The following is an 18454-nucleotide window of genomic DNA, read 5'->3' on the forward strand; positions in this document are numbered from 1 at the left end:
TTTTATATACAAGAATTAAAAACTTGTAGTTGGAATAAGCATATACCTTATTTGCACTATATATTTACAAACTCTTATTTTTTTAAAAACAGGCACTCAAATCTACAGGATTGCGAACGTCTGATCCCAGGTTGAAAGAGTGTATGGATATGTTAAGATTAACTCTTCAAACAACATCAGATGGTGTCATGCTAGACAAAGATCTTTTTAAAAAGTAAAAATTTCTGCCAAACCTTTAATGGTCATTTGCTATGCTATATGGTGATGTTTCTTTTAAAACAAAATGGCATCTTTGAAGGCCAGTGCTTCCTGTGTAACTGAAAAAAAGGGGGGAGGGGACTTATAAATTGTTTGGAACAACTTGGTGCACATTAAAGTTCTATAATACATTGGGGCTAAGAATATACTTTGAAACTGTTCTGAGGAAATGTAGCCACGGATGTTTCCAATTTATAGTACCTGGAGATTGCATTCGGTTTGAATAGAGCACACTCTTTGTCCTGTCATGGTTTAAATTGATCTCTTAATTCATCTGCATGTCTTGCAGCCTTTCTCAACGTGGTCTCTGTTCTTTCCTGCAAGGTGTTTTAGATGACACCATAATATGAGAAGGCTTCAGGCAGCCTGTATTCGTTAGTTTTATATGTCTCTGTTGTCTGCTTCTCTCCTCTCTTCAGAGATATTATTACATAGGCTTTTGGCTATTTTTGCTTTTTTCATAATATTTAAACTTAATGCTAACTTTGGACATTAATGCCTTGATTTGGTTGAATGAGAATATTTATTTTGACTTCCTTATATTTGCATATCTTTATTATTTATCTTCATAAATGTGTTCCTACTTGTCTGATTGCTTAATGATTTAATAGACAGCAAGTTTGTTATGGATCCCAAGGAGGTAAATGGTATTTTACAACTAAAATTAAATGAAAACTAGTATAAAACTGTAAACACTACTGTAAGATACTGGCTTTTTCCAGACCGTAGGCTTAGGTTGGAATAGATCCAAAGAATTCCAGCATCTACCTTGAAAGTTTATTTGTATGTATGCATTTTTATTTATTTTTTCTTTTATTGTCTTTTGGGGACTGGATGATTTGTTCTAGATATCTCCTGGGAATATCCTGGAATATTAAGTAATCTGAAGGTATAAGTATTTAACTGAGATCCTCCCAAGTATCTTGGCATACTGTGAAGCACTGCTGGCAATTTTAGATCTGTCTTTTCACCACAAGGTTCTTGATTCTGTGAACTCAGCTGACCTTATAAAGTGTAGATTTTAGTTCCATGTTGGAATTGGTGTTAGGAATTTTGAATCTTCAGAACCTGTTTCTTTGTGAAGGGAAGGAAATCACTGCTAGTTAGCTGTGCCTTTGCAGTAAAGATTATTTTATTTTTAGTGTTCATGAACTCTCTGTGCAAAGTATCTTGATTGTGGTGCCTTCTGGGGAGTTATTTTGGTATATCTGAGAATGAAGTTGTCAGAGAGTTGGTAGGTAGGTCTGTTGATAATGGGTATAAGGAATTGCTTTGGAATTCCTAAGTGAAAGCAGTATTTTATACCTTTTTAGTACCGGTTAAATTTCTTTTGTGCTTCATAAACATATTGCTCTGTTTAAATATGAAATTAAAAGTAATTTAAATACATTGAGTATGAAGCCAGGAAACAATCATAAAATTTTCTATCCATAAGTATATTAAAAAATAACAATCAGCATTATTTTAAACACTAATCCAATTTTTTAAAAAAATTGATGATTGTAATATAGGCAGTTCCCAACTTGACAAATGCTTAGTGGTATATGTGAACAAGCAGTGGAGAAGTTTACGTCTATAGGCATATGATTTCTCTTTTCATCCCTAGAATGAGGTGATTCAAAACCTCTGACTATGAACCTTTTCAGGTCGCCTGGAACGGTGATTGCTTCAGAGAAGTTTTTTCTCTGTTTTCAAAATGAGAAGTTTTCTAGTTAGTGTTGCCAGAAATAAATTATCTCACCTCCATGCAAGTGGGTACAATGGAATTCATTTTCCCAAAGAAGTAATTTATAAAGGAAAGTGGAAAGGTTTGGTTGAAGTCAATGTGTTGATATTTTACCTAAAATACATTGTTGCTTAATATATTTAGCCTTTGAGGGTAATTGAGAAACAACTAATATGTAGAATTTTTTCTGAATGGGAAGATGAGTTCTATGCATACTTTTTGGAGCATGGTCTATTTGAAAGTTGGAGACTGCCTGTACCTATCTAGATAATAAATTGTTTTTAATGCTGATAATCTCAATAGAAGTAGAAAATTTGTGTTGAAAAGGAATGCCTTATTTATTCATGCATCTTTAGCCATATAAATATTAGAAGTATTTTTATGTGTGATCATAATTTTTTTATCTTTTTTGTTTTGGAGGAAATGAATGGTAGTCTTTGTATTTGCTTTTTCTTAAAAAATTCTTATCCACTGTGTTATTTTACTAATGAAAAATTATATGTGAGATATTTTGTAAAACATTGATGTACATTACAGTTGCTAACCCTAAACATTTAAGTAAAGAAGGAAAGAAAAATTATTATTACCAGTTTACAGATGAGAAAACTGAACAAAGCATGAGAAAGATGTGACTTGTTGAAAAGCATAAGCACTTCCTCCTCAGGTCACTTTATATGCCTTCTGATTTTCTACTTAGATTCATGACATCTATATTAAAATAATTCCCAAGAAAAACATTACAGTTTGTTCATCAGTGTGCAGCTAGACACTCTTTTGAATGGTATTGCCTTGGTTGGCCGTAGTAATTCACCAGTGAAGGCTGTTAGCACAGCTTTACGAACACCTTCTGATAGAGCAAAAAAAAAAATCCCAGTTTCACTGACTGTACAATATTGTTAATGATAAAGCCTCCTTTTAAAAGTGCTGTTTAATTTTGAGTAGTTAAATAGTAAGGTTAATAATTTATGTTTGTTTGGCAGTCCTCATATTTTCTCATGTAATACTTCTTAAAAAAGGGGGCATGTAGATTTGATTTGATACAGATATAGTGATTTAAGATCAGGAATTGTCCTAACTTCTTTCTGCTGAGAAATGTGTCTTTTGTTATATATTACTTGCAACTCACGTGCAAGTTGAATTGCTGGTTGGAGCATATTAAATATTAAGTCAATGGCAAAAAGTATTTATTAGATTAACATTGAAACTGTGTCAAAATTTATCAAAGTTTATTGAAGTAAATATTTGTTATCTCTTGGATGTCAATTATTTCTACGTCTGTAGATTAATAATGGAAATTAAGACTGTAACTTTTTCATGTTGTAACTGAAACACATCTTTATCAGTGAAAATAACCTATTTTATTTTAAATCAATGTTTAATTTTATGTTGACCAAGTGAGTATATATTCTGGATTTTTATTAATAGTTAAAGTGTGATAGCTGACTTTTAATTCTAATTTGATGTTTCATTTAGAACAACTTGAATTAAGATACTGAGATTTAAAAATTTATCATTTACCATGGATTGAAAAAGAAATACCGAGAGTGTCTACTTCTCCGACTCTCCATTTATAATTAGTGCATGTTATTTACTTGCAAGTTAAACACAGATTTTTCTTATCTGTAAAGTGGGGAAATCATCTTCTCAAAGTGTTCATGTTTTGAGGGTTAAACAGGATAAATAGTAATTGAAACTTAGTACTTTTTAGTCTGTTATGGGCTTAGTCTTAAGTTGGTATTATGGCTTGATGCTCAGGTCTGCAAATGTCTTCCTTTATCAGTTAACTATTCTATTACTAAGTTTCTGAGACTCTCTTAAGAAGATGAGTTTAGAGTATATGGCTGGCTGTTACCTATTTTTAAACTCTTTAAGGTTACATTAATAAATTGATTTTCTAGCTTGAATCCTTTTTAAAACAAAGTAGAATATTGGTTCACGTCATTAGATTTCATGCTCTCCCATCCAAATGGTTTACCATATCTTTTAAATAATTTTTAACAGTGAAACAATTTTATTCTACAATGTAATACACATCTTACAGTGAATAGAATAATGTAATTTAATATTTTTGGTGATTCAAATAATATAAAATTATACTACTGTATATAATTTTTAAAGTTATATATTATTTTTATAAGCATTTTAATAAGTATTTCATATAAGAGACAAATCTGACTAAATAAAGTTGGTATTATTTCCCTTTTTTTTAGCTTAGAAATGCAAATTTTTCAAAATGTAGTTTAGGAAAAATATATTAAAATACAAAATGTTTATTTTTTTGTGAAATACTAGTAATACGTAGAAATTAAAGGATATATGGCTGAGGTTATTTCATGGAAAAATAAACAGGATCTCAACTATGTATTAAAGTCTGATTTTTGTTAACCAAATGTCATGCTGAATGCTTATCAACTCTGGTAGGCTGAAAAGCTTGTTTTTAGATGGTCTTGGTACTTAATCTGGTGGAATGCTCTGCTGTTTTAATCTTTGACACAATTTTTAGGCTAATTTATTTCTTTAACTTGTTCAACAGCTTACAAGCAGCTACATGAAAGGCTGCTTGAAGGAAAGAAAATAATGTAGAAAGAGTATAATTTATAGAATTTAGTTTGTTGTTTAAAATGTTGAATTTCTTTATTGTTTGAGTATTCTCCTGATTAATATTGTTATTATTAGCAAGTACTAATATTTGAAAGGTACCCAGTCTATTAATTTTTTCTCATATTCCACAGATGTGTTCAAAGCAACATTGTTTTGTTGACACAAGCCTTTAGAAGAAAGTTTGTCATTCCTGACTTTATGTCTTTTACTTCACACATTGATGAGTTATATGAGAGTGCTAAAAAGCAGTCTGGAGGAAAGGTAATGTTTTTGATGTGAATATTTTCCTAAGCCTATCACTTAATAAATTCAACTAAACTTGAGGTATAGAGAGTAAAATTGTGTAGTTTTGTGTTTTGCTAATTAAGAAATTTAAGGGAAGCCACTGGAATAAGTGCTTTTAAAATATTTCAAATAGTTAATTGTTATTTTGGCTAAAAAGAGATCTAAGCTTAAGAGTTCTTTTTGATTTTCAAATGATTGAGATGGCTTTTAAATTTTTAATTAATTAAAAAGTAGCTTACTGGGAATTTCTGCAGGTATGATATCCTTGAACATTAAATAAAATGTTCCCAGTTTTAAAAATCCTCTACATAATATAAGTGCTATTTTATGTATTCTCCATATTGAAAGTTTTTAGGTAATGAAACCGTATTAGCATGACCCTGATTAAAGAAATTCTCTGTTTCCCTTAAAAAAAATATCAAGTCCTAGTTCCTCTTTTAGACTGTGCTTTTTTAGGAAGACAGTATGCATTGGAAAACATAGTAGGTGATGGAGACTGAGAGAAGTCACTTAGATTTCACTTGTAATCCTCAAGTCTGTTGTGCCCTTAGTTTTTATGAATATTGTTATAAAAGATAGACTACAAAACCACTGAGTACTATAAAATAACTGTTCATTGGTGGAAGCTAAATTGAGATCAATTTTTTGGTAGAAGAAAATACTATTTGCCTATATTATATCTGTTAATTTCTTGCCATTGTTTTGGATAGGTTGCAGATTATATTCCTCAGTTAGCCAAGTTCAGTCCTGATTTGTGGGGTGTGTCCGTTTGTACAGTAGATGGACAGAGGTAAGTTTATTTCAGATCCATCAAAACCAACTCTAAGCCTTAAATTTTGCATAACAGTGAACATGAGGTAGAGAGGAGCCTCTTCTGTAATAGTAATTAGCCCCCTGACCTGACATAAATTCAAGAAGGTAAAGAAGTTTAGATTTTAGTTTAAGTTAGAAAACTCAACTGAAACAATACCTTATACTAAATTTTATGAGGCATTTCATCTATCTTATTCCCAGTTGTAGTCTTGTTACTTGAATGCTATTGTTCAAGGAACTACAGTTATACATTTGCTTAGGAAAAGTGGATTTGGCAGAACATGAAATTATTCACCAATGAACTGACCACTAATAAAATTAGTTCACCTTTCTTGGCTTAACATGGGTTACCTATCCTGTCATTATCTTTGTTCCTCTTGCTGCTTATATGATTAGCATGGTAGTTAAGGCAACATAATGTAATATAGTCTCTTACCCATCAGTCATTTTCAAAAGACACAGGATTTCATGAAGTCTATGAAGGTGATCTTTGGGATGTACTCACCTTCCAGGCATAACCACTGACATTTGATGATCCAGCAGAATTATAAAAAGGATAACAATATGAGGGCACTTCAAATAGAATGATTTAATTTAAAAAGTCAATAAAAGGGCATCCTTGGTGGTGCAGTGGTTGAGAATCCACCTGCCAATGCAGGGGACACGGGTTCGAGCCCTGGTCTGGGAAGATCCCACATGCCGCGGAGCAACTGGGCCCGTGAGCCACAACTACTGAGCCTGCGCGTCTGGAGCCTGTGCTCCGCAACAAGAGAGGCCGCGATAGTGAGAGGCCCGCGCACCGCGATGAAGAGTGGCCCCTGCTTGCTACAACTAGAGAAAGCCCTCGCACAGAAACGAAGACCCAACACAGCCAAAAATAAATAAATAAATTAATTAATTTTAAAAAAAGTCAATAAAAAGTAAATTAAGAGAGGCCCTTTTAAAAATGGACAGAGTTCTGAAATATTTTTTTAAGCATGACCTTTTTTATTATGCTATGAGTCAGACATAAGATTTCTTATCATGTTGCAATTTGGTTTTATCAGTCAGAAAAATTATGCCAGAAAAAGAAAAATCAATTTTTTTTTACTCATTTGAAGACTTTAGCTCAGAGGTATAATCTTTCTGGTTTTTTCTTTGCTTTCACTAAGGTAATTATTTCTTTTTTCATTAAAATATAACTTACATAAAATGAGATATACAACTCCTAGGTGTATACAGCTTGATGAATTTATATCAGAGATACAATTTTATCCTAAATTTTGTTAAAACTACAAGTCATTTAGCCATATAATTTTATATTTTATTTTTCAAGATAGTGTCCCAGTTAAAGCTTTTCCACCCATTTATTAAAATTTGTATCTCTTAAGTGCCTTCATTGTAAGTGATCCTTTTATTTTTTACCACTTATCTTCCTCAAATATTTACAGTTAAAAAAAAAATGTGGTTTGTCTCATTCATTCTTACAATAAGGAATCTGAGGCTCAGAGTTTGTATAAAACTGGCAGAGGTGAAACTAGCACCTGGGTCTCTTAAATTCCAGTCCATTGTTCTCTCCATTATGACAGGCTTTTATCCTTATCTGGGCCTGTGAAATGTACTAAACACTTGTGTGTTGAATTAAATATCGGATGCTATGAACAGACACAAATGCGTGAGAAGACATAGCTTATCCTTACGGAGCAAATTCCAGTAGGGAGTGGTATTCCTATTTTTTTGTATTTGGAGGAAATGGTTTATCATGTAGTGGAAATTTTTATATTGAAGAAATTATTATCACCTAATTATTGCACACGTGTTTTTTCTTCTTAAACATACTTTGTGTGTAGAGATGATTCTTTTAGTTCAGTTTTCTTATCTAGAGATAAGAAACTTGACTTTGGGCTAGAACATAGGTATTTTTAAATCCAAAGGTAGTAAGACAGGCTTTTGTCGGGTTTCAGAATGATTGCCAAATTGAAGTTATGGTCTGAATTAGAAGTTATTCATAAATTTGACAGGAAAAATATTACATATTTTTATACATATATATACATATTTATTTATATTCCATCATATACTTAGAAGTAAGGTGTCTCTCTGATGTCTCCATTAAACCCCTGTTTGCCCAGGGGTAGTTATTATAGTGCCCAGTTTCCCTATGAATAAATTTCACTCGAATAAATGAGTGCCTGTAATGTGTTGGAACATTGTTTGGGGCACCTGGGATACTTCAGCAAATAAAACAAAGATCACTGCCCTTGTGAAGCTTACATTGTAATGGGGCCAGTCACAGTTTTTTCATTTTCAAACCTATTCTCTATTTCATTTGCATCTTAGTTTGTTCTGTTGTTTATCTACATGGTGATAATGATTGCCGTTAGTGCCAGCTCTGTCAGGTTTATAAAACTGGTTGCTGTTTCTTTTAATGGGGCTGAAATTGTCAATAGATATGGTTCACAAGATGAGGCATTTATAGACAGGGTCTCAGAGAGTGGTATTGAATAAACTGAGCTCCATTTAAAAACTAACCACAGTTTAGCCATGATTAAAGCTATGAGTAAAAAAAATTGTGACTAATTTCTAAAAGGGCTAGTTCATTTTATATGATTGAATACAGATAGGAGTAAGGAGGGCCATACCCTCTTGCCCTCAGAGGCAATTTTTTACATTACTTATTATCTAATTTTGAACCAGTCTATTACCTGAGTACTTGTAAGCTTTTGCCTTTTTATTGCAGTATCCCTCTTAAAATAAACATACTTACATTTATTCTTCAATATCCAAGTAAACTTGCTGTTGAATTATGGGAAAACTGTTATAAATTAGAATTAACATGTAAATAACAGCTCCAGTTATTGTTACATTTTTTCACAGTTGATCTTAATTATTTTTTAAATAGGCATTCTATTGGAGATACCAAAGTTCCATTTTGCCTTCAATCCTGTGTAAAACCTTTGAAATATGCCATTGCTGTTAATGATCTTGGAACAGAATATGTGCATCGATATGTTGGGAAAGAGCCAAGTGGATTAAGGTTCAACAAACTGTTCTTAAATGAAGATGGTAAGAATTATATAAAAGTTACTGGGAAGAAGAAATACCTCATTTTCCTGTGTAAATCTAACTAGTTTTTTTTTCGAAGAAGAAGAAAATTAAAAGCATTGATACTTTTTCATTTGTCATGGAATTTCTGTGAAACCCATAGAGATAGTTAACCTACTTTAAAAAACAGGTTTTTTAGGCATCTCATACCACTGGAAAGTGGGCTAGAGAAAAGACAGGCAGGAAGTAAGATTTTCACTTTATAACCACCTATAAGGGAATATCTTATAAAATCTCACAGGGTCCGGAATTTCCTTTAAGATAATTCAGTGGAGTGTAGCTGGGAGTGCTGCATGTGATCATTACTGTATGTTGGTAATCATTGAAACTAAATGATGGGTACATGCATGCTTATATTCTTTTCTTTCTACTTTTGTATATTGTATATATTTGAAAACTTCCATAATAGAAAGCTATAATGGTGGCCGTGGTTGAGGTGGTGTTTTGTTTTTTCTCCTTCATAACATTTAGTATTTGAAAGAAATATCTTGTGTTAAATAGTTGGATAACTAACAAGTCTTATTGCTTTACAGGAATCCAAAAGAAAAGGGGAGGACAAAGGTAGTTAGTACTTTTGATCTGATAGAGGTTTTAAATCTAAACACCAACCTATAGATTTGTTTCTGTTTTTTAATCTTTCAGGCATATGCTAGGTTCCTCATTGTGTGACAAGTTAAAATAGAATTGAAGAAAACAAGAGTGAAGGAATTCAGTGATTACAGTAATGGTTGTGAGAAATATACTTTTGTATTTTTTCTTTCTGCTGGATGAAAAATAAAAAATATGCCTTATACTCAGTATTGTTTTATGAGTTTTTTAAATGAAGTTACAAGACTGATACTTTCTTATGCTTCTCTTTCTGTTTGTTTTGAGGGCAGTTGCATTTTCCTACTTATTTTACCATAATCTTTCTATCCTGATGCTACATTTGATTTTATGGAGATTACTGTAAACTAGCAACTTCAATAAGGACATCATATGCAGAAGTACCTTATTTATTAAACTCACTGACATCTAGATTTAATATGGAAAGAATATTTTTGTTCTCACAAGATTAAACATTTTACAAGAAAAATTACTATTTTCCCAAAAATACAAACTTGAATAAACTAGGTGGTTCTGGTGAATTGACTGGTTTTGAGAGAGGTATTTAAAGAGTAGAAATTAACAAATATAGGAATTTGAATGTGAAGAAGTATTTCAAAAACAAAAAAATAAAATAGGCTTGGGGTAAATGACTTTAACATGGTAAGTAATACATTTTTTTGCCACGTACATTTTATTGACACTAAGTCTATAAGAACAAAAATCACAATAAGAACTCAGGAATTTAGCACTGTTTTGTAATAACTGAATATAAAGTTTAACAAGAGGTTTGCCTTGATATTCTTTGACTTTTTCCAAGCCTGAGCCAATACCAGGAATCTGGGAAATAATGGGAAAATGAAGGCCTCACTATACCATACCACTCCTTCTTGAGTTCTGCATAGGTTCTGTGCTCTAGAGTCTTGGTTTTAGATTAGCCCCAGCAAGAAAAGTTTGTGGGTCTTTTTTATATTGAAAATTTCAAGGGTAATTGGTGGTGAAACTACACTCTGTGTATGTGCATGTGTGTCTACCTAGCATTATAAAATTAAAAGAAACAACTGTATTAATATTATCCTAGCTTTATAAGATTGTGATGATAAATTAACATTAATCTGAATATAATGAATAGATAAAGAAATTATAGTAGTTACTCTTTTAATATCAGCCTCAGTCATGAACCACATCTTTGTAAGGCTCATATACTTAGTTTGAAAAGCTTTTTCTGGTATAATATGGAAGAATTTTTTGCTTGTTTTATCCCCTTAGAAAGAATAAATATTTGTTAAAATTAATCAATTTTTTGCATTCTAGTTAAAAACATGCCCCAAAATTTCAGATGTCACCCATGTCCATTTTGTCATTATACTAAGCTAATATAATGTCATTACTTCAGATAGTAGCCTTTATTAATTAGCTTGTGTTATTTCTGTTGTCATAATTCTTTTTAAATTAAAAATTCTAAACTGAACCCTTCAGTTCTTCCCTTCTAACTATGGCAGAGCAGAGTGGAAAAGGAGATTTCCACTTTTAGACTGAGGTTTTATAATGCAGTAAAGCTGGTGTTTTAATATCTCTGGTGTATTTCCAAGTGTTCAGATGTCTGGCTTTTGAGCCAAAGTCAGAGTGAGCAGTGCTTACATCTGAAAATTGCTCTGTCATGCCATGAAATGCTTTAGTGTTCTTGGAAGATCTTCTTAAATGTAGCTTATGTAGTTTTTGCTGAATAGTTATGATTTAGAAAATAGTAAATGCCCACATTTATGTGGTACCATTTGGAATACACACATTAGCTACCTCCTAGGTCCCTAGAGTCTAAACCTGATAACGTCCAAAAAAAAAAAAAATGAAAGGACAGATACATGAATATACACAAATACGAGTATAAACTAATTTAGCACAGCCTGATTTCCATATTTTGATTTCTGTGTCTGCATGTGGTTTTTCTTTTAGATAATACTGGAAATTTTTTGTTTCTTGGCTTCCCTTTTGTTGCGTAGTATTCTATGACAACTATTGCTGTCATTTTGTGTGATCTCAAAGAAAGCAGACTTCCCTTAGCATAATTTGAAATAGGTGAAATCCTGACTGTACTACTTAGATAGTATACCTGTACTGTTTTATTTTAACTTTTGGAACTTGTCATTATCATGGATAACCCAAAGTGTACACTATTTAAAGCATAGCTAGCTACTAAATCATATTGTTAATCTTATATTGAGGAAAATGTTGTACTGTTAAGTTACCCAATTTTTTGTCATTATTGATTTTTTTAACTAAACATTTTTAACAGTTGTATTGAAATATAATTTACCTGCTACATAATTTACTCATTCAAAATGTACAATTTAATGGCTTTTAGTATATTCATAGAGTTGTACAACCATGACCACAGTCAATTTGGGGACACTTTTATCACTCCCAAAAGATACCCTAGGTATTAGGGGTATTAGTAGTCAATACCTATTTCTCTTCTACCCATGGAAACTAGTAATCTGCTTTCCGTCTCTATGGATTTGCCTGTTCTGGACATTTCATATAAACAGAACCATTATATTTGGTCTTTATATAAATGGAATCATTATATTTGGTCTTTATGACTGGCCTGTTTTACTAAGCATAATGTTTTCAAGGTGCTTTCATGTTGTGGCTTATGTCAGTACTTCATTTTTTAATTGCTGGATAATATTCCATTGTTTGGATAATAATACCACATTTTGTTTACCCATTCATCATTTGGCAGGATGTTTGGGTTGTGGGTTATTTTTCACTTTTTGACTATTATCAGTAATACTGCTGAGAACATTTGTGTACAAGTTTTTGTGTACACATGTTTTTATTTCTCTTCGTTATATACCTGAGAGTGGAATTGCTGGGTCATATAGTAACTCTTGAACAGTTGAAGAATTTCCTTGTTTAGCTGTAGACTCATCTCACAGAAGGTAACTTGCTTAAAATTCAAGGAGACTAATAATGTAGCAATAACTTATGAATTCTACTAGATGTGTCAAGTTAGATAAGAACTTGTTCCCAAAGAAGTAAATTACTACCACGAACAGATAGATTAGGAATTATGCTTTCAAATAAATGTTTTCAGTGCCCTAAGAGTTTTGTGTTTGGCGTTTGTGCTGTGCTATGAATGACAGTATAATCAGCTGAGATTTGAAATTCTGTTTGTTGTAAGAATTAGGAGAAGAGGTAGAATTTTGGATGAACTTATATTTTAAGAAATTTTGTAATTATACAAGAAATACATCCTTATTGTCAGGAAATATAGAAAGCATGCTGAATACAACTTAAATACCCTGTAATCTTTTTATGCTATCTGTATCACCTGTTTTCATTTCCTGCATATGTATATGTATATACATAAACACAAAAATAAAATACTTTAAAAAAGTAAAATTGGGTCCACACTAGATATGCTTTTTCCAAGGTGATTTTTAATAATAATATTATTTGATTGCTTAGTGCTGTGCCAAAGCATTTCATGTTTTTTAATTCATTGAAGTATTATGACTTGCTAAGGTATTGGTGCTCTTATTACTCCCAGTTTACAGATGGGAAAATTGAGGCACAGTGAAGTTCAGTTACTTGCCCAGGATCAAATGGCAGAGTTAGGAAATTTGGATGTGCTCTTACAGCACTATTCACTGTCTTTCTGTACCTGAATCTTTGTTTGCCTGTATAATTATAGCAGCTTCTTAGAAGTGTATTACTGGTTTGATGTGTAACTGACGTTTTAATGCACTCCTCCACTCTCCACCCCCAACCCCCAAAAAGAACTGTAACAGTGGCTTACATAAAGAAAATAGATGTATGTTCATGGGAAGTACCTGTGCATCACAGAAAATTATATCAGGTACTTAAAGTAATGCTATTGCTTTTATATTTTCAGATAAACCACACAATCCTATGGTAAATGCTGGAGCAATTGTTGTGACTTCATTAATAAAGGTAAAATGTTGACATTTCCTTTTAATCTAGTAAAAATTTTAAATACTAAGGCATAAAGAGGAATCTTAATTTATGTAGAAATGTGAAAAATTTTCTTTTGGTGTTTAATGGTATGGCATAAGGTTAGGATTTTTATTTATTTCAAAATAAATGATGTAATTTCAAGGACAAAATTAAAAACAGATGACTCATTATAAATTCTAACAGTTACTCTTGACCTGAAGATCTGGCAAAAATTCAAAAAGAAGTCTCTTCTGAACAGTAGTCACAGAAGTTTTTCTTCTTAAAGTTTTAATATTTTTTTCTTTCTCTTCTTTTTGGCTCTTCTAGAATGAACAGATGTAAACAGAAGTAACAGCCTGTTACTGTTTGATGTTTGTCATCAGCATATGTAGGGAAAAATGTTCTGGTACTTTGTGTTAAAACAAAGTACATGTACCCTTGACTGGTCTCAAGTCCTTTATACTTTCATTAGCTGTAATCACAGTTTTCATTTGAACTTGTTTCATTTGTTTTACTTGGATCATGTAATAACTAAATAACACTTATTCCAGTTATTGAGTTATATTATTTTCCTACTCTGGTTTACATGGTATGTTTTGTTTCTTTTGTTAAGTGTCTAGTTTGCCTTAATAATTGGAAACACTAATGTATTGAAATAAGTATTTGAAAATGGTTCTATTCTGTGATACTGCTTAGATTTTTAATTTCTAATTATAAGTTTCATTGGTATTCAATTATATTTCATTTGTGTTTGGAACATTTATATACTTTCTTCAGTAAATCTGTACGCATCTATTCCATGCTTGAAAAAAACATAGCTATATTCCTTTGTAGATGCATTTCTGAAGATGGGATACCCTAGTTACACAAGGAATGTTTGAATATAAATTATACCCTTGGCCCAGTTAATAAAAATTCATCTAATTTGTATGCTAGAAATCCTCTCTTAACTTTAATGAATTTTTTTCTTCATTCATGAGAAAAGCCTTTAAAATAGAAGAGTACTATCTTAAGAATATATATGTTGTTATTTTAGAGCAAATGCTTCATAAGCACTGGCCCACTTAATCCTTGTAACTCTAGTGATGTAGATATTATAGCCAAGTATTATTTTTTAATGTAACTAATTTTAGGCTATGAAAATTTTCAGTTTGCTCACTATAATCTAGTTGTCACTGTTTTACATAAGAGAAAAGTTGTCAGTTTGAGGTGAAAGAAACTATGTGTTTATTATAGAAAATAATAATATGAATATGTACTAGGCACAGTCATGCCACAACTTACAGTATAACGTGGGGTATACACCAGTAAATGGGCCCTTACAATGAAATTCAGTAAGTACTGTGATGAGAGAAAAGTCTCATTAATAATTGTTCAGATTTGAACAAGTAACTTAAGTTAGAGGTAAGGAAAGTTATGATAATAAAATGTGTGTATTAGTGCTTGATGAGAAAACCACTAGAATGGTTCTGAACCTTTTTTGGGTCTTCCCAGAAAAAATGTTCACATACCATGATTTTATATAAACTGTAGGGAATTCACAGACCCTTTGAAGCTGACCCATGGATCTCAGTTTAAGAACTCTTACACTGGAAAAAGATTAACATAGCACACCAATAGTATTTTCAAGAAAGGGCATATGTAAATGATTAATAGAAGTCTTGCTTAACTGCATGCAGTTAAACATCTTTTGTTTAATGATTCATGGGCTTAATATGCTACACTGAAATGCTGCATGTGGGAAATGCATGTCTGGTCATATCACATCATGATATGATGTTTAGTCACAAGCCATAAACTATACAATGAGCAACATTAATGTGAGTACTTAGAAACAGTTAAAAAAAACACACATACACAGCATAAGTGTGGTTGCATCCAACTGTGCAAACATTTAACTAAGTCATCTTGTATTTACAAATTTGATCAGTGTTTTTAAATTTAGAAAAATTGTAAATTTACTGACAAAGTTGGAAATGAGGCTTTGGGATGTGGTTCATATTTAAGGTCAGTTTCTTTGACCTTTTTTGTTTTATTTTTAGAAGTTGTTTCACGAGTTTTGGGGGTTTTTTTGGTTTGGGTTTTTTTTTCTTTTTTAATGAAGTTCATCTAAATCTTGAAGGGATAAGCTTGACACACCTCTGTGTAAAACTGTCCCAGAATGTAATACTTTTCTTGGACTTTTTAAAAAAGAATTCAAAACTTTTATAAATACCTATCTGTGATCTCTGCAGATTATATGATCAGATAATATTGATGAATTGGTAGTTGAAATTGAAGTAATAAAACCATGGCTGAAGGGGTTTTCAAGCTCAGCCTTCTTACTCTATAAATAGATAAGATGAGGAAACAGACTGGATAGGTTCTAACAGCAGTAGAATTGGGCTTGAGCTAAGTCTCCCAATTTTCTGTTTGCTATTCATTCAAATTCACTCTACCATTTTTAATGTAGGTGTTTGCTATTTCTCTTGATGACATTTTTGTCTTTACCTAGCATAGTTATATTGTCCAAAAGGCAGAAATTTTATTTTCCTAATTTAACTTTTACAGAAGATACTAGTTTTTGGATTAAAAGTCAATCTAATTTTCAGTGAGTGTATACAGTCATTCTTTGGACATTAGTCAGTGCTTGCTATCCATAAGGAACTAGGCTTCTTCTCAAGGAGCTTGCACTTTGAGTACACAAAGTGTGGCCATTTTACCATGGCTATTAGATGTGAATTCTGTTTTTTAGCTTTTAGCTGATGACCGTAAGGCTATTTTTTTCTTTCAAAATTCAGAACTTTATTATGGAGCTATTAAAACGTTCCCCTCATGTTATTCCCCCTCCCCCCCCCCCCCACACACACAAATTACTGGAGTCTTTAGTAAGACTCTATTTCATAATTTTGTAGTATTGATATTTTTCCCTTGTAGGATTGGTGGTGGTCCTCAGGAAAATGGGGGAAGAGGCAGAGCAAATGTTCAAAAGGATTAGCAGATTGTGTAAAAAAGGAGAATTTGGACAGAAGGAACGTGTTGCATAAATTCTTAACTACTAAACTTGTAGGAAAATTCCAATACTTAAAATTTTAAACACTATATAGGTAAATACCTTCATAAAAACAAATGTCATTTTTGTACTTAAAAGGCACATAATTTAAAAAACCATGAAGGTACTATACTTCCTCTCTCTTTCTCTGTGGTAGCTGCTAAACTTAAAGGAATACTTTTTGATGCACTTGGTTTTATTTGATGATGATAATGTGGTTGCTTGATTTAAAGGAAAGAGTAAAAATAAATTTGAAAGCACAGTTACTCCAGATGAAATAGCAGCATCCTTACATAATTTTTGAATCTCACTTAGTTTCAGTTTAGAAGTTAAGATCTTCTCATAACTTGAGGGCTAGAGTGGAAAAATAAGGACAACATATTATAATTGTCACACTTCTGCTTTTTAATTTTAAAGATAAAGAGCAAGTCACATTGTCTTCTATGTTTGTGTCTCTATTCTGGTAGTAGTTTCTGGTGTTTGTCATTTGAAGGACTTGATTTTTTTTTTAATCAGAAGTATTTTTGAGTTTAAAATATTGGAGGTTTATTCCTCTCTTTTTTTAAAAAAAATAATTTAATCATGCTCCATTAAAAAATCAAGACAAATTTAGTTAATATGTGTGTAATGTTCAGTTTGGTCATGTTAGCAATCACCTGTTACACATGCTTATAAGCCACATTTTTAAGGCAGTTTGTGGCTCTGGGGAGCAATGGATGATACCTTGAACTTGGTAACATTCATAAGAAAGGATTATATTGGCTTATTTACTTCATGATCATATCAGTTGATGTGCTTGAGGGTTTTTTTCCTCAAATAAAAGGCGGGTAATTTGTTGTCAACAGAATTCCCTTTTTTGTTACTTTATTTTTAGGGCTAATCTATGAAAATACTAGATTTAGAACATTATTTTTCACCTGTAATATTTATATTAATTCTCACGTATTATTTAGCTTTAAAACATTTTCTTTGGAGAGATTAAACCAAGTGTTTTGTAAAATCATTTTTAGTTACCTCTTTTTGCCTCTTTCTCCTATGCCTTTTTCCTCTATGATTTCTAATTTTCAGTTTGCTTCTACACCTCCATACTTTATGAATGGAATCAAGTGATTTACTTACAAAATAACTGTGATTAATGCATTGACTTTAAATGAGTCATATTAATATTAAATTTATTGGCACGTGTCCCTGTTAATAGTGATATTTTCACTTGTGTTGTGATGTATAATACATGATTCAGTTCATGAGTATGTTGTATAAACACGTTATAAAACTACTCCAGTATACTTATTAATTCTTTTAATAGCCAGTGTTAAAACTCAGTGCTTCTTTATCAAATTTTCATTCATAAAAGTTTTCCTCAAAGGAATGTAAATTCTTTAACTTGATAGATATGTTTATAGAAAAATAAATTTGTATAATTTTCTAATCTCAAGGTCTGATTACTAACCTTTTCAAACAAACCACATGGTTTGCTTTTTAAAAGTCATGTGGTAAATGGGTTAGAAATTTTGGTAACTGTATTTTGTCCAGTTTATCTTTTTTAAGTTTTCCTACCATAGTTAATATAAATTACTGTAATTTTAAGATTAAAATAATGTGATATCTAATAATGCTTGTGCAGTGACTTAAAACTGAAATAAACATATCCCTGGGCATGGGAATATTTTTCCAAGAGATAAAGAGGCATTGATAGTTTTAAGACTATCAGTTTCTAAATCTGTTTCCATATGTGCCTTTCTTAAAATTAACCTGCCTTTGGTCTAGGTTTCCTCCCATTTTCCAAAAGGTATATACTTCTCGTGTCCTAAATTTTACTGTGGTGCACTGCTTCAGGTTGTAAAAACGTCTTGGGCACCATCAAAAGAGAACATTTTGAAATATTGTGGTCATGGTATTGAGGATGTGAATCACTGTAATGACTGGGAACAAATCTTATATACCAGGTTGTTTCCAGATTTTTGGTTTCAACAAAATGGAAAGAGGATCTGATCAAGTTGTTAGTTAATGAGAGCATTAAGTGTAGTTTTTCAGGGTATATTTTACTGTGTGACCTTTGTATGTAATGAGATAAATGTGTAAAGGATTGAGTGCATTGCCATAACAAAGTC

General features: G+C 31.7%; 1 protein-coding gene across 3 annotated transcripts in view; it reads left to right on the forward strand.

Annotated features, from left to right (window-relative positions):
* Positions 1 to 18454, forward strand: part of GLS (glutaminase) — a 79942-nt gene that overhangs the window by 14205 nt on the left and 47283 nt on the right. For all 3 annotated transcript variants that reach the window (XM_061185878.1, XM_061185888.1, XM_061185896.1), the window contains exons 3-7: positions 93 to 214; positions 4717 to 4846; positions 5581 to 5660; positions 8565 to 8728; positions 13251 to 13309. In XM_061185878.1, coding sequence (XP_061041861.1) covers positions 93 to 214; positions 4717 to 4846; positions 5581 to 5660; positions 8565 to 8728; positions 13251 to 13309 — 555 coding nt within the window. The remainder of the gene's footprint in view (positions 1 to 92; positions 215 to 4716; positions 4847 to 5580; positions 5661 to 8564; positions 8729 to 13250; positions 13310 to 18454) is intronic.

This window comes from Eubalaena glacialis, chromosome 1 (genome assembly GCF_028564815.1).
Source record: "Eubalaena glacialis isolate mEubGla1 chromosome 1, mEubGla1.1.hap2.+ XY, whole genome shotgun sequence".
NCBI lineage: Eukaryota > Metazoa > Chordata > Mammalia > Artiodactyla > Balaenidae > Eubalaena > Eubalaena glacialis.